This window comes from Oncorhynchus mykiss, chromosome 4 (assembly GCF_013265735.2).
Source record: "Oncorhynchus mykiss isolate Arlee chromosome 4, USDA_OmykA_1.1, whole genome shotgun sequence".
NCBI classification, from domain to species: Eukaryota; Metazoa; Chordata; class Actinopteri; order Salmoniformes; family Salmonidae; genus Oncorhynchus; species Oncorhynchus mykiss.
Genome location: NC_048568.1, coordinates 13,584,923 through 13,612,017, shown reverse-complemented (window position 1 = coordinate 13,612,017; position 27,095 = coordinate 13,584,923). Strand labels below are relative to the sequence as shown.

General features: G+C 44.7%; 1 protein-coding gene across 8 annotated transcripts in view; it reads left to right on the top strand.

The window, feature by feature from the left end:
• Positions 1 to 27,095, top strand: part of LOC110522125 (ephrin type-A receptor 7) — a 74,375-nt gene that overhangs the window by 35,250 nt on the left and 12,030 nt on the right. For 5 of the 8 annotated variants that reach the window (XM_021600253.2, XM_021600250.2, XM_036975675.1 and 2 more), the window contains exons 6-8: positions 20,523 to 20,647; positions 25,648 to 25,816; positions 26,512 to 26,623. In XM_021600253.2, the coding sequence (XP_021455928.2) occupies positions 20,523 to 20,647; positions 25,648 to 25,816; positions 26,512 to 26,623 (406 nt within the window). The remainder of the gene's footprint in view (positions 1 to 20,522; positions 20,648 to 25,647; positions 25,817 to 26,511; positions 26,624 to 27,095) is intronic. The other 3 variants (XM_021600251.2, XM_036975676.1, XM_021600256.2) reach the window with 1 other exon arrangement.

The window sequence follows — 27,095 nt, the reverse complement described above, 5'->3', positions numbered from 1 at the left end:
TTTGATATCCGTTTGCAGTCTATTTCAACTTGTCACCAAGGCTTTTATACAGAGAGAACCGTTCTATTCAAACAACTCTGTGGGGCAGAACAGGAGCTGCAACATGTCTGCAACAAGCAAACAACTACCTGCTTACTTTTCTTCTTATTTTCTGTTCAGCTTCGGGAGAACCACAGATTGTCTTATGGGAAGGGATTTGGCAGAACTTGTATGTTTGCATAACACAACAATGTATTTTGATAGCAGTGAGAGAGAGAGAGATTTTTCTCTGTGTCTGTGAGCATCACTCACGAAAAGAATACGGGCAGATTGACAGGTCTGTTGTTTCACTCTTTCATTGTCTCATCAGCATACTGTCTCCTGCAGTGAGAGGAACTAATTATGTCTTCAACCCCATGCTTCACCCTTCCCCCTTTATTCAGATCATCACACTTGGAAATAATAATGAGTTTGAGTCAGAAGAACACTTCGGCTCAGAACGGGAGGAAAAATTAAAAAGAACAAAAATCCAGGAAACCTTCAAACAGCAGTTGCCACCTCTGAAAAGGCCCGCTGGTAATTATGGTCGACCTCTTGACCCCAAAGCTGTCGCCTCAAAAGCCTTACAGCGACTATGGCTCGGTTTCATCTCACTAGCTGCTAGTCTCCTCACTGAGCCCCTCACCTCCCCAACGTAGCTACACCAGCAGCTCCGTAACAACAACACATTGTCTTTTATCAAAGCACGGGGAATATATGACAGCCATCTGCTAGGCTGCTTTGAATGATTTGATATAAAAACAACAGTAAAAAGATTATAGCGTCCGCAGAGTTCGCAGAGTTGGTTACTGGTTGTGGAGCAGATGGGACACATCTGGGCTGGAGAGAAGCTGGGACTAACTGTCGAGAAGTGACCTTCTGTGGGCTTTGAAACCAACATTCCTCCCCGCCTCCTTTCTTCAGTATCCATGCCCAGAGGAGAGAGTGGAGTCATCTCTGTGGTCATCTTTGGTTGTCTTAAACGAAGTCCTTCGACAGTTCTGTAAGACGATCTAGAGAAAGCCTTTTTTTTGAAGGGTCCGTTCAGTGTCCTATATTAGCTAAGGAGTCATGTAGTAGGGAATTTAATTGCCTAATTAACCTTGAGCATCAGTGAAATGTAATAATTTTATACTCAGGTGCCAAAAACATGGTTTCACAACTTAACACTGCTTGATAAATGGCTTAATTACCCTCTGTGGTGTCTCAGGATATTTCTTCAGGTAGTACATTAGACAATAGTCTGTGTTGGGGATGCATTATTCTTGCATGACCAGATTCAGTCTTTTTGATATTCTTTGTGTTTGTTGTTTGTTGTGATTGTGTGGATGTGCCTAAAGCTTAGGCAAAAAAAAGTGCTTTCTAGGTCACACAGTTCCTCATGCATATAAAACGACCATATTTCTTACTGGAGTTATCAATATCTTTTTCTTTGAAGAGAGCCAGGATTGTGTTTTTTGGGATTGTTTTCTGAAAAGTATTCTCGGAGGAAAAATTCAATTTAAATGAAACTTGGAGGAGCTGATGTCCTCAGAGACCGACATAATGAAATGTGTTGAATTCCTCTCAAATTGCCTCGCTGTCGCACCACTGAGTAGCCGTGGCCAAAAAATAAATGCTTTCACATAGTGGCTAGACTAATACACTTTGGCAAGACCTTCTTGTTTCACTGTGGACACAACATTACAGGTAACTGGCACATGGGGGGATACTGTAAAGGTATACTGCTCCACGATGGCTTTACTAAGCTTGCTGCTTGCAGGTGAGAGGAGGCTGATCCCCCAGACTGGCAGTTCTGTCCGTTTGTCACCTCCAGATAACTGAAAGGTAGCTCGTGTTAAATTGTGTGAACATTCCTGATATTTACATAATAATACGACAACGTCCGCCAATTAACTGGCGACAAAGTGGATTTGGATTTGCTAAAGAAACACATACGGCGTGACACAAAGAGAGGCGAAAGCCTCGGCCCGTCACTGTGCTGTGGGGGTAATTGGGAACGGGGCTCGGGACAAGCTCAACGGCCTGAAAGCAAACGATTGTCCAGCCCTCCCACTTAGGCCTAAGCCTATTCCTTATTGTCTCACAACGCACAGAAATGACCAATTACTGTAATGGCAAATCCTTCCCTCTAATACACAACGGCTGATAGAAGTGACACCTGGCTCATCTTCATCAACAAGGTTTACTTGATCTCTCAATTGAGGGATCCTCGGTCACTAACTCCCCCTATATGCACAGCATTTAGCCGCCTTAGTCCAATTTCAGATAATTTTGTTATCCCTTGGGCCCATTGTTAGGGGGAAAAAAAATCTACTATCTGTGTAAAAGTGGTGTGTTTGTGCTATCCGCATTGCTGGTGGTCCTACTCGGTGTAGAATATCGATCTGCATTACAAACGCTCCCTTAACCCCCTTACCCCTCATCGCCTGTCCTAAATCCACATTGAGGCACAATGGAGAGTGCGTGGGATATGGATATGAATGTGTTTGCCCCCTTAGTTCGGTTAGTTTGGACTGGTGTGAACACTCTGTCCAGAATCAGGAGCACGTCAAACAACCCACTGGGGTTCGCTCCTAACCTTGGTGCGGACCAAACACACGGAAAATAACTCGATTCGAACAGTATTATTTGTTGTTTGACTGCGAGCGTTTGATTAAATGCATACATTATCATAACTTGATATCTCTGAAACAGATTTAGAGGAAACCAGGGCTATACAGGGGTTAAAGGTAACTGAATATATCGTGTTGACTGCGTGACGCAGTTAGAGCGTCTATTGCGTTGTTTTCCTCCTGCGTGTTGTTGGAAGACCAAAGCGAAAGTAATATGACGATTAGGACACGTAAGTGATGCTACATGATGATCCATAGATGGATTTAACGTGAGCATTTACCTGCAATAAACAAAATGGACTTGCATGGACACAAAGTTATGTCTAGGCAGTTTAGTTTGTTTAAACTGTGGCAATGTGAAACCAACCAACAATACAATGTAGCAAATAATCAAACTCTGATTTGAACTATAGCTCAGAATCACGTGTGAAAACGCCCTAAGAAGCAACACAATGAGATTGTGATTCAAGGCATTGACTACTGATTAGTTCCAGTTGGAGGACTGAGAATTTTATTTGACCAGAGTGCGATTTCATTTGTACTAGATTAGGGAATGTGTCGTGTCTCTCCCCCCCCCCCGTGAAAGAAACTTGTGTTCATACTGCACCTGCCTTCTCTTTGAGAGAAATAAAATACAATTCCCGAGAGAAAATTTGGAGTAAGATTGTTTTTTTTTTGTATCTAGCCAAGCTCCAAACTCTAATCAGACTTCAAAGACCTTTGCCAGCCTTTCTATTCCCCTATTACATTTCAATACTTTCCGCTGGCCGTGTTCCTCCTTTCATACAACCAGAGAAACGGATTAATCTGCCCGAGTTTCATTGGACCATTCCTTGGGTGTGTCATTTTAAGCAACTATCAATAACTTAATCATGAAGACATTCAAATGTCTCGCTTTGGTCCCCAAATCAGAAAACATTACGCAGCTAATGGAACAATTACAAAAAGTTGTCCTGCTTTTCTGCGGGTACTAAAATCCGACTCCATAAATATAGCTGGTCTGTCCTCGACAAAAAACGTTTCTCAACCTTGAGTAAAATGTTGATTTGTAGCTTTTATAACGTTTGTCATTCAATACTAGAGACTTCCTTGTAATTCTATTCAAAGTGCCTGTCATGTTCTGAACTTAGGTCCTTTGTTATGTCTTTGTGTTAGTATGGTCAGGGCGTGAGATGGGGTGGGTAGTCTATGTTCTTTTTTCTATGTTGTGTTTATGTGTTTGGCCTGGTATGGTTCTCAATCAGGCAGGTGTCGTTTGTTGTCTTTGATTGAGAATCATACTTTTCCCACCTGTGTTTTGTGGGTGATTATTTTCTGTTTTTAGTGTTTTACGCACCTTACAAGACTGTTTCGGTTTTCGTTTATTTTCACGTTGTTCTTTTGTATTTTCAGTGTTCAGTAAAATAAATCATCATGAACACATACCACGCTGCGCATTGGTCCGACATTTCACACTCCTCGTCAGAGGAGGACGAAGAATTCCGTTACAGTGCCATAGGCTACCACACTGATAGTGTCGATATATTGCTTTATGTCAGAGATTGAGGGGCGAGGAAAGAGTCATTACAAAGTCCAAGATTTAGTAACCAAATATATCCTCTCATCAGGTGACTGAATAACGTTCTGAGGGATAATTACCATGAAATAATGATGCCAATGTAACTCATAATGATAGGGACCCTGGGCCCTGGCACTATGTCAAAATGTGAGAACAGATTCATATTCACACAGTCACACATGCACTTACTAGTATTGCCAGAATACCAAAAAATACTACATTTATAATTCCCCCATGAATTATTTCCCTGACATGTGTAGCAGTAGAATCATTTCAGCTATTGTGTTGAGAGATCTGATATTTTCCTGAGAGCTGCGGTCTGGGGGAATTAGTTTAACCACAGGCAGTTCAGGTACTGAATACAAAACAACAGCAAACAGACCACATCCTTCTACATCAGCAGACAGAACCTCCTGTGGCTCTATTTCCTGGGTTAAGGGTCGTACTGTTGTGGACAGTACAGCTTAGCCAATATCCCACCAGCTGAGAGGTGGGACGGCTACCTTCAAACACTCTCGTTTTTGATTGTGATTCTGATCCCACACAGCACAGTGTTGAAGAGGATTTAGGGGGCTGCTTTCTAGGGAAACGGAGCTAACCTGGTTATCTGCTGGGTATTACAGTGGTGTTGCGCCTCTCACGGCAAACTGAAGCCGATTTGTGCCCAATCACATGTCCTGGAAACTGGCTGGGTAGGGCGGAGGAGGGACAAAAGGACACTGGTCTTTGTAGAGCAGAGAGAGCAGAGAGAGAGCAGAGAGAGCAGAGAGAGAGAGCGAGAGAGAGAGAGAGAGAGACTAGTCAGCTCTGGGTTCGGCTAAGCAACCTGAGTGAGGTTATTGTTTTTAGCAGGTAGCACATCACAGCCATTTGAAATCCCAGGGGGGAGGGAAGGCTGCCCTTCCTGACGCTGTTCAACCGATTAGGGGTGGAAACAACGTACGTTTTAGCATGTCAAAAGACCGCTTTTACCTGACATTGTATTATTCATCATGGTTACAGTTGTGATTAAAACAGATGGTTACAAGTTGGGGAGATGTGGCAAACGGACTCTCAAAAAAAAGGCAGGAGTTGTAATGTTTCGCGCTGTTACTGTATATGGGAAAGCCCCATAGACACACATTGGGTTTCTCTGTGTATTCTAAGCAGACATGAATCACAATCAGTTTGTGTTTCCGTTTAGCTAATAAGACAGAAGTAATAGCTAGATGTGGCTGGTTGGACCGTCACATTTCAAGTCATCAACACATCTATATACTGTAGATGGATGAACCGTCAATACTGTGTATTTCTATAGTATTCTCTGAGAGAACTACGGTTTGAAGCATGACGTTGAAGTGTAAAGTGAGCTAAAGGGGCCACACCCTGTCAATGTATGTGTGTGTGCCTGTGTCTGTTTTTCGTCATGCCCTGTCATTTTGTTTTTGTCTGAACATAAAGAAGACATCAAGCTTGCTTCACATCAGACAGATGAATGATAGTGCAGCTCACCGTCGATGACAGACTGAAAAAGCCGACCTCCAAAACTATGCCGTGACTAAGCAGACTGTTTTGCGCAATCTGTGTCTTAGCTGTCTATATGGCTCAGCGGAGGGGCGGGCTGAGGGCTAGGTTTGTCTGGGTGTCTGAGGCAGGGTTTAGTCATCTTCCCCCAGTGTGGGACTGCTGCTAGTATGTGGGGCCTTCCCCGTCATTACTGGCTGCTTGGAGTTGGGTGGGCGTGCCAGCTCTGTCCCTCATCGCTAGGCACACTAACTCCAGTAATGCACTTCTCTTCTCTCTTCGTTTCCCGGATGGGGCACAGCTGAAGCTGATGTTGTTTTTTTTACATGGACAGGCACGCTCGCCTGTCATGGGCGGAATGAGTTATGCTCCGTCCTACGCCCACTCGGTCTATTCCTCCGACTTCCATGTACGGTCATTATCACCTCAGCGCAAGCCGGGTTGTGGTTTGCAGCGGTAGCGGCAGAGGTTTCATTGATGGCGTGGTGAAATAGGAGGTAGAATGAGGTGTTGCTAGGCGGGGTTGCTAGGTGGGGTTGTGGCTGAGGCATTTATTGGATTTGCGGGGGGGGGGGGGGTCGGGGGGAATTTATGGGCCCAACATGAGAGAGCTGTGAAGCAGCATACCTCCCCTCCCGAGAGCGTGACCTGTGGCTTTGGAAACCCAGATCACCTGAATCAAGAGCTGGCAGTAATCGGAGGGTGTCAGAGCTGTGGTGAAAACTACTGGGGTTGGCTAAAATATTTGTAGTTGTTTTTTTTTTTTGGGGGGGGGGGGGGTCTAATAATCTGAGCTGTTTTTCAGTTTTTTTTGTTTAGTCGACATTCAAGTGTTTGTTGAATAGAACACAGCTCGCCTCTCATCTCACTGTTGTGATTCCGTGATGCCAATTTTGGTACCATGTCCCCACTCGCACAGATGTGTCCCTCTTTCCACTGATCATTTCCTGTCTGCTTGCCAAACAGAACAAAAAAACACTTTTACCGCAAATACGTGGTGTTTGAAAACACAGCCTTGATGATTGTGCTGCTCCTGCTTTATCTTTTTTGACAGACTCTGGTACGCTGGCCACAGCAGTACCAGGGGTGATGAGGATGTCTTTCTTTCCCAACATACCCTGCATCTGTTCAAATTGTTTCAAGTAGGCAGGGTTATTTCCCACACTGGGGGAAACGATAGTCTGCCTTTGGCCCGGAATCCACAGGTATGGGCCTGACTCAGTGTTTCCAAAAAGGTAGAGGCAGACAGGGAGAGGCCTGTCGGCTTGGCCTGGATCTGTTGGCAATCAGCACAATGTGTCCAACCAGTGCTCAGTGCAAAATTACAGACTTGGCTGGAGGGGCTCTGGATATGATTTCCCTGCGATGGATGCTGTCCAAGACTGTGATTAAGGGCATAAGAACTCTGATTAATATGATCATCTTGGTGATGACAGAGGTATTTCTAGAATGGATGTTTATGATGATAACCCTCGGCGATCACATTTTCCCCCTGTTCCTGCGAAACGGTTGTGTGGAGGTCTAATTTGAAATGTTAATATTTGCCGCGGCGTTGCCAAAAACACAAGATTTATTCGCAGCTGATAAGGGAATGAGTATGCGGGGTTAAGGCAGTTTAAGGCAGGCAGAGCTGCCTCTGTGGGAAGGCATAGATAAGTAGCCATAATGCTCCAAACCCCTATATAATAGCCATGCCTGGATTCTGACCCAAGCAGGGCCCCATCAGTCACCAGCACACTGCATTTTATGAATTATCTTGCGTTTCAATCCCTGTATGGCTTGGATATCCAATCAAGGATGGAGATGCATGCGCCGGGGGCCTGGGGCTGTGCTTTGACCTTTAATAGAAGCGGGGAGGAGGTGGAGGGCCTTGTGGCTGGTTAGCAGCGGATCCTGTAAATATCCACAGTCGCGGTCAGACCTACTCTTAGGAACGTTTGTCCGCGTGAGCCACTGCTGTAATCTGCCTCTGTGCCTGTTCACGCCAGAGCCTTTGTTTTATTAAGATAAATGACGAAGCCACTGTGTATGCAAACGCATATCTCTGCTTAGGCCTGTTAGTGTATCTGAAAAGACATGCCCGGCAGCTGCCTGCAGTAGAAAGGTCATTGAGGCGGGCGATAAGCAGAACCAAGCGTCTTGCGTTAGTACATTACCGCCTGTCCCGCTACTTTCATTTCTCATCTGGGCCGCATCTGTTGTTTCACAGACGATTCCCTGTGACATTCAGTGTGCTGAGCAGGACTTAGATATCATCATTAGAATACGACTCCCAAGGAAAAAAAGGGATTTGGAGGAGCATGGGCATGACATATTTTTATGACTTCATTATTGGGCGGTGAATTCCGTTGATCTCGGGGAAATGCTGCAATTAGGAGCCGGGATCCGGGATGTGGCACTGTACATCTTCCAGGAAGGCTGTTCTGTTCTGTTCTCCAACTGGGATTTAATCTAATTAAGTGAGTTCAGATGGACTCCCAACAAAACCAGGATTTATTTACAAAGCCGCAGAGCTCTCACTCCGTTTCTGACCTTGTCATTGACTTCTGACGACCGCCGTGAAACACGCTTGCGTTTAGCGCCGTTGACATTCCTCTCCTCTCACATCCAGGCCTTCTGTTTATAGTCAGTGAAATTTTGATTGCCAACGGAAGTCAACGAAAGCCCTCATTTGGCAGCTAGTAAAATGTATTGCGTTAAATTGAGCTCTCGTATACTCCCCAATGTGAGCAACAGAGGATTTGACAGAAATGTGTAGCTGAAGTGCACATTTTATGAGGAAGTTATCGCATGTAAAGAGGCCAAATTTGACTTCAGGGGTGAATGCATGGTCTCGGTGTAGTGTTGTGGTTTGTACTGTAGTACACAAACCTTTGTTTACTCCGTATGTTACAGTGTCTTTCTTTTTCTGCGTTCAGACATGTATTATTGTCTGTGCCATCATTATAGTACATTAGCCCAGTTGACTATTATAAGCAGGGAATTGTCCTAATGAAGACAGAATTCTTATGGCCCCTGGCCTTGAAAACAAAACCTCAACTCTCCTATTCTCTTGGAGGAATTGGGGTGTGTCTCAGAGAGGCTGATGATAGGCTGCCAGCCCGGTTAGCCCTGTTCCCTAATTTGGCCACTGACACAGAGCAGCGGAGTGGATTTTAAATAAGTGGGGTCCCTGCTGGCTAAACAATTATGTAACAAAGTTGACCAGTGATTTATGCATCTGTTACACAACTGAATGCTATTTAGAGATTAGGACAGTGTTCACACAGCATGGGCCGGCCATCGAGGGGCAGGGTCGAACGAACGAACGAACGGACTCCCTGTCAGCACGCGATGGAGAGGGAATGATGCGCATGATGTCAGCACGTCAGTGTAGCATGAACATTTAAAGGGGTCTGGAGCATTTTTTCCCCCGCTGACCCTCTGCTATGAGTCACACACACAGCTTCACAGCCCGGCACAAAGCTCTACTCATGTTGTTATGGAGGGTGACACACAGGAGACCTACTGAAACGCTAATTTCTTTGCAGACATAAAATTGGGCGATCGTGAAATTATTCATTGGTGATTCAAATTCCGGTCCGAAAGCTTTTCTTCGATAAAAAAAAAAAAAAAGATATAGTAAATCATTGTCACGTGATATGTAAAAAATAGACATGTATAAAAGATATGTATAAAATACAGTACATGATAGACGGTGACACTTTCAGAAAAGTTCTGAAGCCAAGAAAATTGGATTCGATACCTCACTGATCCAGGAGAATACAAATTAATATACGATAGGGAGGCTGGGTTTCCTAAAAAGGTCTTTGAGCGGGAAAATAATGATGTGAAAATGTCATTTTGAAGGCTCCCGTCTAGCTGTCAGTACTGAAGTGTTAGATATGTATTCATCATTGGCACCTCAGTTGTGGAGCTGTCAGTTCTCCGATGGAACATGAAAGAGCCAGCCTCCCCAAATCAGTATTTGCTAATTGCTTTGAAACAGATTCCCCCGTGACCTCCCTTGCAAAGGTGTCCTATATATTCCAGCATTGTCATTATACAGGCAGTGGTCTGTCCTCGAGCCGTTTCTAACTCTATTTCGAATCACACCCCATCAAGGGTACTTATAAATTGGGTATTTTCACACATCCTCATTTATACATAGCACTCACACTGAATTAGAATCAGATAAACTATAGAGATAATCAATTAATTGTAACCTACCGATGAATAAAATGACATTATAGCTTTAGCTACAATTTATAGATCCTTATTGTCTGTTCGTAATGTCTGGTTTGAAAAGAGTATGAGATTGCCAAGTGATGGCAGTGATAGGAGACAGGCCTCGTTTAGCTGAAGGTGCCGAGCAGAGCTTGGGCATTTCTCAGTTACAAAGAACTCCACTCAGCGATGTCATCCACGTGAAAGCTGAAGCCCTCAAAAAAAAAACGAAAGCGTTACTTAACTGGCTGAACGATTTACATCGGCAGTGGTCGCTCTCTCTCTGTCTCCCTCCCCGGCTCTAAATGGAGGCGACAAAGCTGTGAGCGGCAGATGGGGAAGCACATTTCCGTGTGTGGCTCGTCTTGGCGGGCAGGCAGGAGAGAGGGCGGGCGGAGGACACTCACGGGTGGAGGCCCACTAGCCAGAACCTTGTCACGCCAATTCCGATAGTTCCACTCACATTCATCAAAGGCCGAGCCTATCATTGTCTGAGGTTTTTATTTCCAGACTCACTGAGCCTCTACTGACTGCGCTGAACACAAAAAGGGAATTTTCCCTCCCTCTTCTTTTTCATGTCTGCTCCCAGTGTGCAGCCTACTGAGTGATTTGAATACCTTTCACTACTAGGCTACTAGGCCCCGGCTGGTTTCAGCCCAGGCAGCACTACACTGCCTCACAGCCAATCAAGCTATATAGCTTCGGGAACCTAGGTGTAACAATGAGGGAGTTCAACCACTACCTACACACACACACACACACACACACACACACACACACACACACACCAGTTCTACTTCCCCTGGCCCACTGCTTCAGCGTCCCTCTCTCTCCTGGGCGCCGCCAACATTTAATACCAGGGAGTTTTTCTCTCTTATGGGAGTCACAATGTCAAATGGGAAGTCATCAGAATTATGTCATAGCTCGTTAGCGTCAACCCTGGGACCATTCTGTCGCCGATCTTGATGTTTTCATAGACTTCTGGAAAAGATGTCTAAAAAAAGCTCCCAGTCTATTAAAGTTGAGTGCCTTAACAAAGTGGGTCATAAATATCAAAATTATGGTCTCTACAAGGATGAAATCCAGAGGATGCTGGACAGACAAAAAACAACTTACTTGTGTAATACAGGTCTGAGGTGGTTGCTGTCTGTGTGATATCACACCCGTTTCCGTAGTCAATGTAGGTCTATGTTGTTTGTAAGTGTTTATGGTGTTGGGAAAAGAATGGCGCCGGAGGTAATGGCGGCCGTTTTACGGGCTCCTGACCAATTGCTACTTTGTGTATTTTTTGGTGCTGAGCTTAACTTTTTTGGTGCATAATGATTCCACCACAGGAGGTTGGTGGCACCTTAATTGGGGAGGATGGGCTCGTGGTAGCGGCTGGAGCGGAATAGGTGGAATGGTATCAAATATATCAAACACATGGTTTGACGCCATTCAATTCGCTCCATTCCAGCCATTATTATGAGCCGTCCTCCCCTCAGCAGCCTCCACCGGTTTCCGCCATTGTTTTCCTATGACCGAAAATAGCTAACCTCGATTAGGAGGAGGGTGAGGCGAATTACATATTGATCAACCACGGACAAGGCCCTATAGAGGCCGGCGCTGTGAGACTACAGCAGGGAATGAATACATCGCCTCTATCCAAATGTTCTATTGGTGAATGTGCAATCGCTGGAGAATAAACTGGACGAGCTCCATTCGAGTCTATCCTATCAGCGGGACATTAAGAGCTGTAATATGCTATGCTTCTCGGCGACATGGCTGAACAAGGACACGGATAATGTAAATCAATTTGGTTTCATGCATCGGCTGGACAGAACCGCAGAGTCTGGAAAGACCAAGGGTGGTGGTGTTTGTCTCTTTATTAACAACAGATCTCTAATATTAGGAAAGTCTCAAGGTTGTGCTCACCTGAGTATGAATACCTCATGATAAGCTGCAGACCACACTGTTTACCAAGAGAGTTTTCATCTGTATGTTTCGTAGCTGTCTATTTACCACCACAAACCGATGCTGGCAGTAAGACCGCACTCCATGAGCTGTATAAGGCCGTAAGCAAACAAGAAAATGCTCATCCAGAGGTGGCACCCCTAGTGGCCGGTGACTTTAATGCAGGAAAACTGAAATCTGTTTTACCACATTTCTACCACCTGTGCAACTAAAGGGATAAAAACTATAGATCACCTTTACTCCACACACAGAGACACATACAAAGCTCTCCATTTGACAAATCGGACCATAACTCTATCCTCCTGATTCCTGCTTACAAGCAAAAACTCAAACAGGAAGAACCAGTGACGCACTCAATATGGAAGTGGTCCAATGAAGCGGAGGCTAAACTAACGAAACAGGGATTCATCCGATGACATTGAGGAGTTTACCACATCAGTCACCGACTTCATTAATAAGTGCATCGAAGACGTTGTCCCCACAGTGACCGTACGTACAGTACCAGGCAAAAGTTTGGACACACCTACTCATTCAAGGGTTTTTCTTTATTTTTTAAATTCTACATTGTAGAATAATACTGAAGACATCAAAATAATGAAATAACACATGGAATCATGTAGGTACCAAAAAAGTGTTAAACAAATCAAAATATATTTGAGATTCTTCAAAGTAGCCACCCTTTGCCTTGATGACAGCTTTGCACACTCTTGGCATTCTGTCAACCAGCTTCACCTGGAATGCTTTTCCAACAGTCTTGAAGGAGTTCCCACATATGCTGAGCACTTGTTGGCTGCTTTTCCTTCACTCTGCAGTTCAACTCATCCCAAACCATCTCAATTGGGTTGAGGTCGGGTGATTGTGGAGGCCAGATTTCAAGCAAATCACCATAGTCCCTGTACCTAAGAACACCATGGTAACCTGTCTAAATGACTAACACACCGTAGCACTCACTTCTGTAACCATGAAATGCTTTGAAAGGCTGGTCATGGCTCACATCTACACCATCATCCCAGAAACCCTGGACCTACTCCAATTAGCATATCGCCCCAACAGATCCATAGATTATGCAATCTCTATTGCACTCCACACTGCCCTTTCCCTCCTGGACAAAAGGAACACCTACGTAAGAATGCTGCTCACTGACAACAGCTCAGCGTTCAACACCATAGTGCCCTCCAAGCTCATCACTAAGCTAAGGACCCTGGGTCTGAACACCTCCATCTGCAACTGGATCCTGGACTTCCTGATGGGCCGCCTGCTGGTGGTGAGGGTAGGCATCAACACAACCGCCATACTGACCCTCAAGGGTTTTGTGCTCAGTCCCCTCCTGTACTCCCTGTTCACCCACGACTGCATGGCCGCGCACGACTCCAACACCATCGTTAAGTTTGCCGAAGACTCGATGACGAGGAGACAGGTCAAAAACCTGGTTTATAGGGAGGAGGTCACAGAACTGGCCTATAGGGAGGTGGTCAGAGACCTGGCAGTGTGGTGCCAGCACAACAACCTCTCCCTCAATGTGGGCAAGACAGAGGAGTTGATCATGGACTACAAGAAAAAGAGGGCAAAATATACCCCCGTTCACATCAACGGTGCTGTGGTATTGTGGGTCGAGACCTTCAAGTTCCTCGGTGTCCACATCAACAACCTATCACGGTCCGAACACAGCAACACAGTCGTGAACAGAGCACAACAATGCCTTTTCCCCTTCAGGAGGCTGAAAAGTTTAGCATGGGCTCTCAGATCCTCAAAAAGTTCTACAGCTGCACCATTGATAGCAACTTGACTTGGTATGGCAGCTGCTCGGCATCCGACTGCAAGGGGCTACGGAGGGTAGTGTGTACGGCCAGTACGTCACTGGTGCCGAACTCCTTGCCATCCAGGACCTTTATACAAGGCAGTGTCAAAGGAAGTGGTCAAAAACTCCAGCCACCCAAGGCATAGACTGTTGTCTCTGCTACCGCACGGCAAGCAGTACCGGAGTGCCAAGTCTGTGACCAAAAGGCACCTGAACAACTTCTGCCCCCCGAGCCATAAGACTGCTGAACAGTTAATCAAATGGCTACTCAGACTATTTACATTGACCACTATATTACTTATTTATCTGAATTGTTTTGCACTGACCCTCTTGCGCTGGCTCTATGCACTCTCACTAGACTCAACCCACACACTCACGCATACCACACACACACACACACACACACACACACACACAACATACACTCACACACACAAAACACACAAACACCTGCATATTGACGCCACACTCACACATAGACACACTCTACATAAGCTGCTGCTACTCAGTTTATTATGTCCTGATTGCCTAGCCACTTTTACCCCTGCCAACGTGTACATATTTTATCACCTCAGTTACCTCAACGACCTCATACCCCTGCACATTGACTCGGTACTGACACTCCTTGTATATGACCTCGTTATTTATTGTATTTGTTGTGTTTATTGTGTTGCTCTTTGCTTTTTTTAATTCATCATATATGTGGCTTACTTTTTTAACTCTGCACTGCTGGGAATGGGCTCGTAAGTAAGCATTTCACTGCAAAGTCTACACCTGTTGTATTCGGGCACACGTGACCAAAACCTTTGATTTCAAATGTCCCTGTTGTCAGAAGATGTCCTGTCTGTTGCGCAGAGCCTGTTGAAGGATAGATGCAGCAATCTACCCCTTGTATTGGATTTAAATGCTGTCAAGTAGCTGTGGCTTTTAAGATGGTATACGGTAAGTCATCTAGTATAATCAATCAACAGTGTGGGCGTAAGATACTCAAGCGTAACTTCAGTAGTTTGGTAATTAAAAGACGAGTAGTTTATAGCCTAGATTTGGTTCACAAGCCGAGCAGAGGAGCAGAAAGAAAGAAGCTTCGTTAACGAGCTGACATTTTTTTTTCTGCCTCTGACACGGCTTTTGCCACTGTAGACTTACTCAGAACCAACCGGCTGAGTGAAAGAAGCGGATATTAAAATGTCCCTGCATAATGTATTCATGAAGGTTTTCAAGTGCGGCACGTGAGAGAGAGAGAGAGAGAGAGAGAGAGAGAGAGTGTGTTTCTGGATCAGTTAACTTTACAGGGGGAGGTGTTGGGGGGGGGGTCACTAATAAGATCTATAATATTGCAGAGTGAGCGATTGCACAAATGCTTTCCCCCAAACAGTCACTTAGAGACAGGCATAACACTTATACCATTTTCTGGTACACTAAGCCCCTCAGGTATGTTAAAAGTCTCAGAGTGGCTGACTGGGTTCTGGCCTCCATAATTTGAAGTATGTCGTTAATGGCTGTCACAGGGTGCTGCCTGAGTAGTAATCCACAGGGGAGAAGCAGGTTCTTAAAGGCCAATGCTACCCTTTACTTTTTGGAATTACTATCCTGGAATTAGGGTTTTCTCTCCTGTGGAACTGATCTGCAAATTGTTTGTCTCTATGTCACCCATGGCTGAGGGAGGGAGGGAGGGAGGGAGGGAGGGAGGGAGGGAGGGAGGGAGGGGTGAGATGGAGGAGTTACATTTTTTGGGCTGCTGGGTGACTGACTGAATCATAGCAGCAGAATGCCTAAGGCCAGAGGGGGCTAAATGAGGTGAAGCTGATGATGAGGTCTGCTTGTGTGTGTCACAGTGTTACAACTCATCATAGAAACACCTCAGTATAATTACAGATCTCAGACAAGAGACTGAACGTCTCAATCTATTTGATTGGCTTTGTCATGTTTTCTTTGAGGAACGGTGGCTCACGCAAGCTGCTGCTGCTGTCCTAGTTTAGCTGAAAAGAGGGAGAGAGCGAGAGAGAGATGACACACAATAGCCAGCGTCTTCGTTCAACCTCCAAACTAATAGTCGATGGAGGCAAGTAACCGACAGTAAAGTGTAAAAAGATCCAATTACTGAGCTACAAGTGCTTTCAGCTGTACAAATGTCACTTTAGATTGCATCTATCTATCTATCTACCCACATCAATGGCTGCTGAAATCCTCCCAGGGTAATTGACACGTTTATATGAAAACAAAATGCCAGAGCAGAACCTCAGAGAGGAACACACACTAGAGGTGTCTTGAGGCAGTTCTAAACTCAAACCAGGACTTACATCAATCAGGAGAAGGGAGGCTGTCTGCACTTATTAAAGGGCTAGTCACATGACAGGGTGCAGAGAACAAGCATCAAAGCTGGTCCAAGTTAAGCTGCCCTAACCGCTTGTTGTGACTCCGGAAAGGAAAACTTAATTGTCCCTGTAACTGCCCGGCCATCGTGAGAAGGATATATTGTTCACGTGTTTTGGTTGGATTGATGGGATTATATGTGACATGTCAAAACAGGGGGTTGTGACAGGGTCTTTGGTGTCCACTGTCCACCGTGTGCATTATTGTCAGGAATGCAGATGAGCCCGAACAAGGTTTTAATCCAGCAGCAGTCATTAGCGGGGAGGGCATCTTAAAACAAATCTGGGGTCAGGCCGTGTTAGGGCAAGAGAGCGCCGAGAGCTCCTCTCCCACCGGGTCACTGAGCAGCATGACACAGAAACATCAGCACTTTATCCACTTTTATCTCCAACACCAACCTTCCTTCCCACACAATCAGGGTTCTTTCCTCCCCTCCTTCCTATGGGGAATTCCTTTGCCATCTCATTTTATAGGATATAGGATATACTTTATATCCGGGGTACTCAACTACTATTTTAGAAGGTCCGTTCACACATTTTTCTTAGATGTCAAAGGTTCGGATTAATATTGTTGTTTATCGGCGTAGTAACAAACCCCAACCTCGTGACCCATGTGACCCCAAACTGTTCCCACCCCTCTTGTTGGCTTGGAGAAGATTTGCCATTTTTAAACTCATTCCCGGCAATTCAACACCATGCCATGGGGCAGATAGAACATTTTGCAGTTTTAAAGCAAATTTACGTCAGTTCTACACATTTTGCCATGTCTTGTGTGTTTTGATACCACGAAATCAATGGGGACCCCTGGGGGTCGAGGTCACTGGATACATAATCTGGCTGTGAAAACTACAATATTTAGATACAGTTGAAGTCGGAAGTTTACATACACTTAGGTTGGAGTCATTAAAACTAGTTTTTCAACCACTCCACTAATTTCTTGTTAACCTAACTATAGATTTGGCAAGTCGGTTAGGATTTCTACTTCGTGCATGACACAAGTAATTTTACCAACAATTGTTTACATACAGATTATTTCACTTATAATTCACTGTATCACTATTCCAGTGGGTCAGAAGTTTACTTACACTAAGTTGACTGTGCCTTTAAACAGCTTGAAAAATTCCCCAAAATGATGTCATGGCTTTAGAAGCTTCTGATAGGCTAATTGACATAATTTGAGTCAATTGAAGGTGTACCTGTGGATGTATTTCAAGGCCTACCTTCAAACTCAGTGGCTCGTTGCTTGACATCATGGGAAAATCAAAAGAAATCAGCCAAAAACTCAGAGAAAAAATTGTAGACTCCCACAAGTCTGGTTCATCCTTGGGAGCAGTTTCCAAATGCCTGAAGATACCACGTTCATCTTTACAAACAATAGTATACATGTATAAACACCATGGGACCACGCAGCCGTCATACCGCTTAGGAAGGAGACGCGTTCTGTCTTCTAGAGATGAACGTACTTTGGTGCAAAAAGTGCAAACCAATCCCAGAACAACAGCAAAGGTCCTTGTGAAAATTCTGGAGGAAACGGGTACAAAAGTATCTGTATCCACAGTTAAACAAGTCCTATATCAACATTACCTGAAAGGGCGCCCAGCAAGGAAGAATCCACTGCTCCAAAACCGCCATTAAAAAGCCAGACTACAGTTTGCAACTGCACCTGGGGACAAAGATCTCACTTTTTGGAGAAATGTTCTCTGGTCTGATGAAACAAAAAAAGAACTGTTTGGCCATAATTACCATTGTTATGTTTGAAGGAAAAAGCGGGGGGCTTGCAAGCCGAAGAACACCATCCAAACCGTGAAGCACGGGAGTGGAGGCATCATGTTGTGGGGGTGCTTTGCTGCAAAAAGCTTTGCTGCACTTCACAAAATAGATGGCATCATGAGGCAGGAACATTTGGTGGATATATTGAAGCAACATCTCAAGACATCAGTCAGGAAGTTACAGCTTGGTTGCAAATGGGTCTTCCAAATGGACAGTGACCCCAAACATACTTCCAAAGTTGTGGCAAAATGGCTTAAGTACAACAAAGTCAAGGTATTGGAGTGGCCATCACAAAGCCCTGACCTCAATCCCATAGAAAATGTATGTACAGAACTGAAAAAGCGTGTGCGAGCAAGGAGGCCTACAAACCTGACTCAGTTACACCAGCTCTGTCAGGAGGAATGGGCCAAAATTCACCCAACTTATTGTGGGAAGCTTGTGGAAGGCTACACAAAACGTTTGACCCAAGTTAAACAATTTAAAGGCAATGCTACCAAATACTAATTGAGTGTATGTAGACTTTTGATCCACTGGGAATGTTGATGAAAGAAATAAAAGCTGAAATAAAAAATTCTCTCCTATTATTCTGCCATTTCACATTCTTAAAATAAAGTGACCGAAGACAGGGATTTTTTACTAGGATTAAATGTCAGGAATTGTGAAAACTGAGTTTAAATGTATTTGGCTAAGGTGTATGTAAACTTCCGACTTCAACTGTAGCTGGTTAGCCTAACTTACCGATCTCGCTAACATGGCCAGTAGTTAATCATCTGGACATTTCTGACAGGTTAAAAATAGCTTTTTGTTATGTCAGTGAATAACATAACAAGAGGATAACTGCCCGTTCACTAGCAAATTAATTTAGAATTTGAACCAGAATTTGAACCAGAAAGTGAAAAGTCCAATTGAGTTCCTAAAAATGTCATTTTTTGTGTTTTGTCGGGACTCTCGGTCCATATTGAACCCGTTTTGGGTCCGAATCCGAACTGCGGTCCGCCAGTTGAGCATGGCAGCTCAATATTGTTAGCAATTTAAGCTTGGACGTAGATGGTCATGCTCTCCTGTCCTTAGTGATGCTCTCAGTGATTCTCTCCAGTGGTTCTCTCCAGTGATTCTCTCCTGTGATTATCTCCCCAGAACAAAGGGACAGGATCTTGTTTTATTACCCAGCACTAGCCTGTGGTTGACCAATTAGAAGTCCTTGCAGTACAACTGGGCCAATGGCCAAATAACAAGTACCCTATTTCAGGCTCACTGTATAGACAAATTCCTCCCATGACTCGGACCCATTGATAAATAATTCCCCATTACAGAAAAAAACACTATTTCCATTGATTGTTAACTCTATTGACTTGTCATCTTCTTGACCTCTTTTCCTCCATCTCTGAGTTGTGTATTTCCCGACATATTCTTACAATATCAATAACTTAACGTTCAACGAGGACTATTTTCCATTTTCTGTCGAGGTTTCGGAGTTGAACTGCATCGGTCATCATTTGTGGTTCTGTGAAAATAAAAGCGACATTTCATTCAGAAGCCAGCTGGCCTTGAGGCACGACTGTGTGGTTGATACTGTAGATGGGAGTAGGGTATCAGCCGCCAATCTGTCCGTCTTCAAGCTCACACCACCAATGAGCAACGCATGCCCCATCTGCACAAATATTGGAATTCAATGTCTTGGGTTTATTATCTTTGCTTAAAGAAACGTGTCTATGTGTTTACTTCCTCTTGCTTAACTGTGGACTTTTTTTTTTTTTTTTTTTTTAAATGTGTGAGAATTTCAATATTCAGAGCTGCTACAATGTACAATGACAATCGTAACTTCATAGCTCGTCACACCAGGTGCAGCAACAATACACTGTCTGTGCAGTAGACGTAGATAAAAATAGACCAACTTTCAGAGTTCATGCCCAGTGCAACAGATAATTACTCAGCTATAAACTAGGTGTCACAAGGTAACAGGTACATTTCTCTGAAATGCTTTTTGAATGCCTCTGCCATGTGGGAGAATAAGTGCTGCCTGTTCCATCCGGAGTATCAACAGAATTAATTGAACTTAATTGTCATTCATAACCCACGTTGCAGTTTTACACTGGTTGAGATAACGCTATCTTCCGCTGTTTCGACAGTAATTGAATTTTCCATTATGAGGTGTAAACATTTAAGAGTGGCCATGTGAATATTCATCAGAGTGGTGGCAAAGCCACGAGGGCCACAGAAAGACTGTTGTTTAGCAGCTAGTGGAGGAGTGTGTGTGTGTGTGTGTGTGTGTGTGTGTGTGTGTGTGTGTGGACATGTTTAACTATACTTATGGGGACCAGAAGTCCCCACAAGAATAGTAAACAAACAAAAATTTGACCAAATGAGGACATTTTGTTAGTCCCCACAAGGTCGAGTGCTATTTCTAGGTTTAGGGTTTGGGTAAAGTTTAGATTTAGGTTTAGGGGTTAGGGAATATAGGATTTTGAATGGGACTGAATTGTGTGTCCCTACAAGGTTAGTTTGCAAGACGTGTGTGTGTGTGCGTGAGTGTGGTGTGTGTGTGTGTGTGTGTGTGTGTGTGTGTGTGTGTGTGTGTGTGTGTGTGTGTGTGTGTGTGTGAGACAATGTGAGTTTGAGAAAGTAAAAGAAGTATACTTAGTTGAGAAAGACTCCAGCACACAGGTGCCACGATGTGAGTTGTGAGTATGTTTGCCCATCACGTATTGACACACGTCTTTTTCCAACAGCTCCCTCCCAAGTCAGTGAAGTCATCAAGGAGAGAGTGCAGCAGCGCAGCATCCAGCTCTCCTGGCAGGAGCCTGAGCAGCCCAATGGGGTCATCACCGAATATGAGATCAAGTACTACGAAAAAGTGAGTGTGTGATGCCCCGCTGAATCCATTAATGTTTGAGAGAGAGAGAGAGTCTGTCTGTCTGTCTGTCTGTGATTGTGTGTGGCAGCTTTGAACACAGACAACTCTGGCTCTCCTCAACCCTCTCCCCCTATCTCTCTCCTGTTCTTCTTAGTTTCATTTAGCCTACTCTTCATTTTGCATTATATCTGCAAGACGCTGCGAGTGGAATCAGCAGGATTCTGCGAGTGCGTCCTTTGTCTCAAAATTGAATGAGATGCTCATAAGATTTTAATCAGTCCCTGGTCCTTCACAGCCACCCACACACGCATGCCAGGCAGCACACACTTCATTGCACTACCTTGCCAGCATTAACAATCTCTTACTGTATCTTCCCTCGCCCCCTCATATATAATAGAGCTCCCGTGTACTTTAACTCCGAACAGATGAGTGAGGAGGTTGATGAGGTTGAGGAGAGTGGGTTTAACACAACAAATCAAAGGGCTAGATTCCATGGCTCCTGAGGTTCCAGACCCTGTTGAGCACGACCTCTCAGGCTGCCAGGAATCAGTCTCCTGTGTCACGTACTGTGGCTGTAGTCTGCCCAGCTGTAAAATTGGAAACAAGCATGACTTCTCTCCTTATAGTCTTTGGCATTCCATTTGGTGTTTTTGCCGACAAAATAATTTACAGATCAACAACAAAATACACAGTACACGCAGTCTGTAGATTCCAGACGGATTCCGAGCCTGACATCGCAGAGCTTCTTTTCTGCCTATTGGCTTTGATAGAAAGCGTTTACAGCAGTGACTCTCAACTGCTGGTCACAGGATTATTTTAAGGGGTTGCGGGACTTGTGCAAGAATATATATATATCTACATAAAAGATAGAATAATAAAACACAAAAAAACATTACTTTGCTAGGTAAACGCTGCACCAAAACATTTATTTTGAAAGGATACCGCCGCACCGCTTATTGGTGCAGACTGTACACGTGCAGCGCGTCCGCAGTGGTGAAAAGGCTAGCTACACTCTGACTCGCAGGGTTTCGCGCTGCACACACTCACTGACCAATACAATAATGTCCTCGCCCCACACACACACACTGATCCAATAAAAATGTCATTCTGCCACATTGTTTTGTTTTAAATGTGACACGTCCAATCAGATAATACAGATTTTCTTCAGACAGCTAGCTTGATTGACAGCTAACTATGCAGATGTGTACTGCAGGCATTGCACATGTTGATAGTTAGCTGTCACTTAACTCATGTAGGCTAGCTGTCAGAGTAAAATCATGGACAACTTTTTAAAACATGCAGCTCCCACTTCATCTTCTGCTGCTTCCAACAACCTACTCATTCCATGGTTTTCTTTAGTTTTACTATTTTCTAGAATAATATTTTGTAGAATAATATGGAATCATGTAGTAACCAAAAAAGTGTTAAACAAATCAAAATATATTTTATATTTGAGATTCTTCAAAGTAGCCACACTTTGCCTTGATGACAGCTTTTGACTGGTACTGTATATAGAAGACAGGCAGGGTGAGTGTAGACCGCAGTGCGTCCTATGCAATGAGCTGTTAGCCTTTCTAGCGCAGGTGTTCCGCTAGCGGAACCCCTCGACAACATTCCGTTGAAAAGGCAACCGAAATTCAACTTTCACACATTAACAAGTCCAATACAGCAAATGAAAGATAAACATCTTGTTAATCTACCCATCATGTCCGATTTCAAAAATGCTTTACAGCGAAAGCACAACATATGATTATGTTAGGTCATAGCCAAGTCAAAAAAAACACACAGCCATTTTTCCAGCCAAAGATAGGAGTCACAAAAAGCAGAAATATAGATCAAATTAATCCCTATCCTTTGATGATCTTCATCAGATGACACTCATAGGACAATACATGTATGTTTTGTTCGATAATGTGCATATTTATATCCAAAAATCTCAGTTTACATTGGCGCATTACGTGCAGTAATGTTTTGATTCCAAAACATCCGGTGATTTTGCATTAATACTCATAATAAACATTGATAAAAGATACAAGTGTTATTCACAGAATTAAAGATAGACTTCTCCTTAATGCAACTGCTGTGTCAGATTTCAATTTTTTTTAACGAAAAAGCATAATCTGAGAACGGCGCTCAGAGCCCAATCCAGCCAGAGAAATATCCGCCATGTTGGAGTCAACCGAAATGAGAAATAACACTAAATATTCACTTACCTTTGATTATCTTCGTCAGAAGGCACTCCCAGGAATCCCAGTTCGACTATAAATGACTGATTTGTTCCATAAAGTTCCATAAAGTCCATCATTTATGTGCAAATAGCCACTTGTTGTTAGCGTGTTCAGCCCAGTAATCCATCTTCATGAGGCCTGTAAGTTCAGTTACAGGTCGTAGAAACAAGTCAACAATGTATGGAATCAATCTTTAGGATGTTTTTAACATAAAACATCAATGATGTTCCAACCTGAGAATTCCTATGTCTGACGAAAAGCACTGGAGCGAGAGCTAACTCTGTTGGGAGCGCGCGTCATGAGCCTGAGACACTCTGCCAGACCACTGACTCAAACAGGTCTCACGAGCTCTTCCTTTATAGTAGAAGCCTGAAACAAGTTTCTAAAGACGGTTGACATCTAGTGGAAGCCGTAGGAAGTACAATTTGACTCCATAGACACTGTGTATTCGGTAGGCCAAGCTTTGAAAAACTACAAACCTCAGATTTCCCACTTCCTGGTTGGATTTTTCTCAGGTTTTCGCCTGCAATATGAGTCCTGTTATACTCACAGACATCATTCAAACCGTTTTAGAAACTTCAGAGTGTTTTCTATCCAATACTAATAATAATATGCATATATTAGCACCTGGGACAGGGTAGGAGGCAGTTCACTCTGGGCACGCTATTCATCCAAAAGTGAAAATGCTGCCCCCTATCCCAAAAAGGTTAGCTAATGTGATAGCATGAAACCCTCCAAAATGAAAAAGCATCTGGACACCAAGCATCCAAGCTACAAAGATAAGACATCTGACTTTTTAAAAAGGAAAATGTCAATATCTGGAGGCCTCACAAGATTCATTGAAGAACGTATGCAAGGTACAAGAAAAAGCACTTCACTCTGGGCACGCCTTGTGGCCCAGCACATTGCTAAGTGCAGAAAAGCCCACACCAGCACAGAGGATCTCATACTCCCTGCTGTGGTTGATATGTGCACTGAAATCGTGGGAGAGTCAGCCGCCAACAAACTTAAAACAACACCCCTATCCAATGACACCACGAGGAGGAGAATCCAGGACATGTCTGACGACGCAATGCACCAGACATCACAGCGCATCAGTGCAAATGGCCATTACGCACTGCAGCTTGATGAATCCACAGATGTGGCCAACCATGCAATTCTAATGGGCTATGTCAGACACGTCTTGGGTAATAACTTCGAGGAGCAGTTTCTTTTTAGTGCTGATTTGCCCACCACCACCACCACTGCAGAGGATATCTTTAACACAATGGATATGCTCCTGGGCTCCGTGAGATTGGTGTGTCGGTGTGACCACTGATGGGGCAGCTGCCATTACGGGAAAGCAGCAGCAGGTGCTTTATCATGCAGAGGTCCGCTGGCTTTCCAGGGCTAAAGTGTTGGGTCATTTTCGGGTCGTTTTTATGAGCTTCGAGTCGGAGATTACTGAGTTTCTTTCGGGAAAACAAGTCACCTCTGGCTGAACATTTTGATTGTGAGGAATGGCTAGTGCAGGTAGCCTACCTGCCAGATATTTTTGATCATCTGAATTCGCTCAGTGTGTCAATGCTGGGGAGGGGGCACAATCGATGTGAACAGAGGGACAAAGTAGATGCCTTCAAGGTGAAGCTCACCGTTTGGGCAAGTCACGTTTCTAACGGAAGGATCGACGTGTTTCCCAATGCCGGTGTAGAGATTCCGAATCTGGTCAACAAAGCGCACGGCGACACACTGAAGAAAAACAAACATTGAACAGTGTCTTGTCAAGTTGCAGGGAAAGTTTTGCAACTGCTTCCCGGAGGAGAACAGGAGACAAGACGACTGGATACGGGAGCCCTTTCGAGTGGAGATGGGAAGCGTCACGTTGCCGCGCAACGAAGAGGATCAGCTGGTGGAGCTGTCGATTGTTTGCGGACTGAGCATGCGTCTCCCGGGAAACGAGTATCCTGCTCTCGCCTGTCATGCAATTAGAATCATGCTGCCGTTCAGCACTACCCATCTGTGTGAAAGTGGCTTCTCTGCTAGGGCCATGCTGAAAACTAAAAGCAGAAACAGACTGGACAGCCAGCATGTCCTCCGAGTTGACCTGTCAACCATCACCCCAGTTTCAATAAACGTATCAAACTGAAGAAACATTCCAGCTTTCCCACTGATAGGCCTCAAACACAAACACACACACACACACACAATAAATGTTGTGTCGCGATTCAATTGTCATTGTCAAAACATTTATGTTAAGGCTTCCCGGGTGGCGCAGTGGTTAAGGGCGCTGTACTCTGGGTTCGCTCCCAGGCTCTGTCGTAACCGGCCGCGACCGGTAGGTCCGTGGGGCGATGCACAATTGGCCTAGCGTCTTCCGGGTTAGGGAGGGGTTGGCCGGTAGGGATATCCTTGTCTCATCCCGCACCAGCGACTCCTGTGGCGGGTCGGGCGCAGTGCGCGCTAACCAAGGTTGCCAGGTGCACAGTGTTTCCTCCGACACATTGGTGCGGCTGGCTTCCGGGTTGGATGCGCGCTGTGTTAAGAAGCAGTGCGGCTGGTTGGGTTGTGTATTGGAGGACGCATGACTTTTAACCTTCGTCTCTCCCGAGCGATGAAACAAGATAGTAACTACTAAAACAATTGGATACCACGAAATTGGGGAGAAAAAGGGGTAAAATTCAAAAAAACAAAAACAAAAAAAAAGTATGTTACAAAAATGTCTGTATCTTGGTGTCTTTGATTGACAGGACTAATTTAACATAACACAAAGCCAATGTCTGTTCCTCTCTAAAGGACCAGAAGGATCGCATCTACTCCACAGTGAAGTCCAGGTCCACGTCAGCCACAGTGAACAACCTGAAGCCCAGCACTGCCTACGTGTTCCAGATCCGAGCCTTCACAACGGCCGGCTACGGCACCTATGGACCCCGGCTGGAGGTCACCACCAAGGAGGAGGCCTCAGGTACCAGCAGAACACATGCATGGGCGTGCACACACGAAAGGCACGCACGGACACACGCATGAGCACACACACACACACACACTCTATAGAGATGATTAGTGTGTTCAGACCTTCGCCGAGTTACTGATCTCATAGCTCCAATTTTCCCTTTTAGAAATATGCTTGAGGATCGTCCACAAGGAGCAGTAGGTCTCAACTAAAGTGGCAGGGCTCAGAAATCATTGCTGTCCTCTCTCGCTGGTGTTTATATAGCAACTGAACTCACTTGATTTAAAATGCAAGAATTCTCCCAGTAATGCACCGCTTGCACTGACAGCAGAAAGTGCCACTGCACCCATTCTTTTGAGCAATTGGTGGTTTGTCAATGCAAATAGTCTAGCAGTGTAATGTGTCTCTGAATGGGAGACAATCCAACCTGAATGTGTCGTTGTTTCAGGAGAAGGGCACCAGCATTACCATCTGGGACTATTAAGCCCACTTTCTGAAACAGTGGAGCCGTGCATGCGGAGGCTAGAAATAGAACTAGACACCCTTGTCTCTGTGGTAAAGGGCGAGAAGGGGGTTATCAGTCTCCCCGCTCACTCCTCATTGGTTCTATTATGCCCTGTAGATTCCAACGTCTGATGTGCTGAAAGTTCACACTGTGTGCCCTTTGTGTGTGTGTGTGTGTGTGTGTGTGTGTGTCCCTCTCCAAGCAGCCACCATTGTCTCCAGCGAGCAGAATCCCGTCATCATCATTGCGGTGGTGGCCGTGGCGGGGACCATCATCCTGGTCTTCATGGTGTTCGGCTTCATCATTGGGAGAAGGTACGCTCTCGCGGGCCCCATTGACTCTCCGCTGCTGTGAGTCTCTGCTTGTCAATTAGCCTTACTGTCACTCACTGGCCTCCATAGCCGTGGAGTCAGGCCACCACACACCACACGCACCCATCATCTGTGGCATGCTGTGCTAATGGTTTGTGATGCATCATTTTCCCAGTCCTCACACTGTGAAGAAAAACGGACCGTATATTTTTTTTTGCATGTCTTTTTGTTGTTGTTGTAATGGATCCATTATAGAGACAAGTGTACTCTAAAATGAAAGGTTTTTGCTCATATTTCTGTGTGCGTGCGAGTGAGAGGGTGATGGTGAGTGCGTGTGCGTGTGTGTCCGTTAACCCATGTGTTTGTGTATGAATGTGTGTGCATGTGTTACATCTGTGGTGTTATACAGTAAATCACTCAGGTAGGATGAAGTACTGTCTGTCAGTGCTTCTTGCCATCTCCTACCAGAGCAACC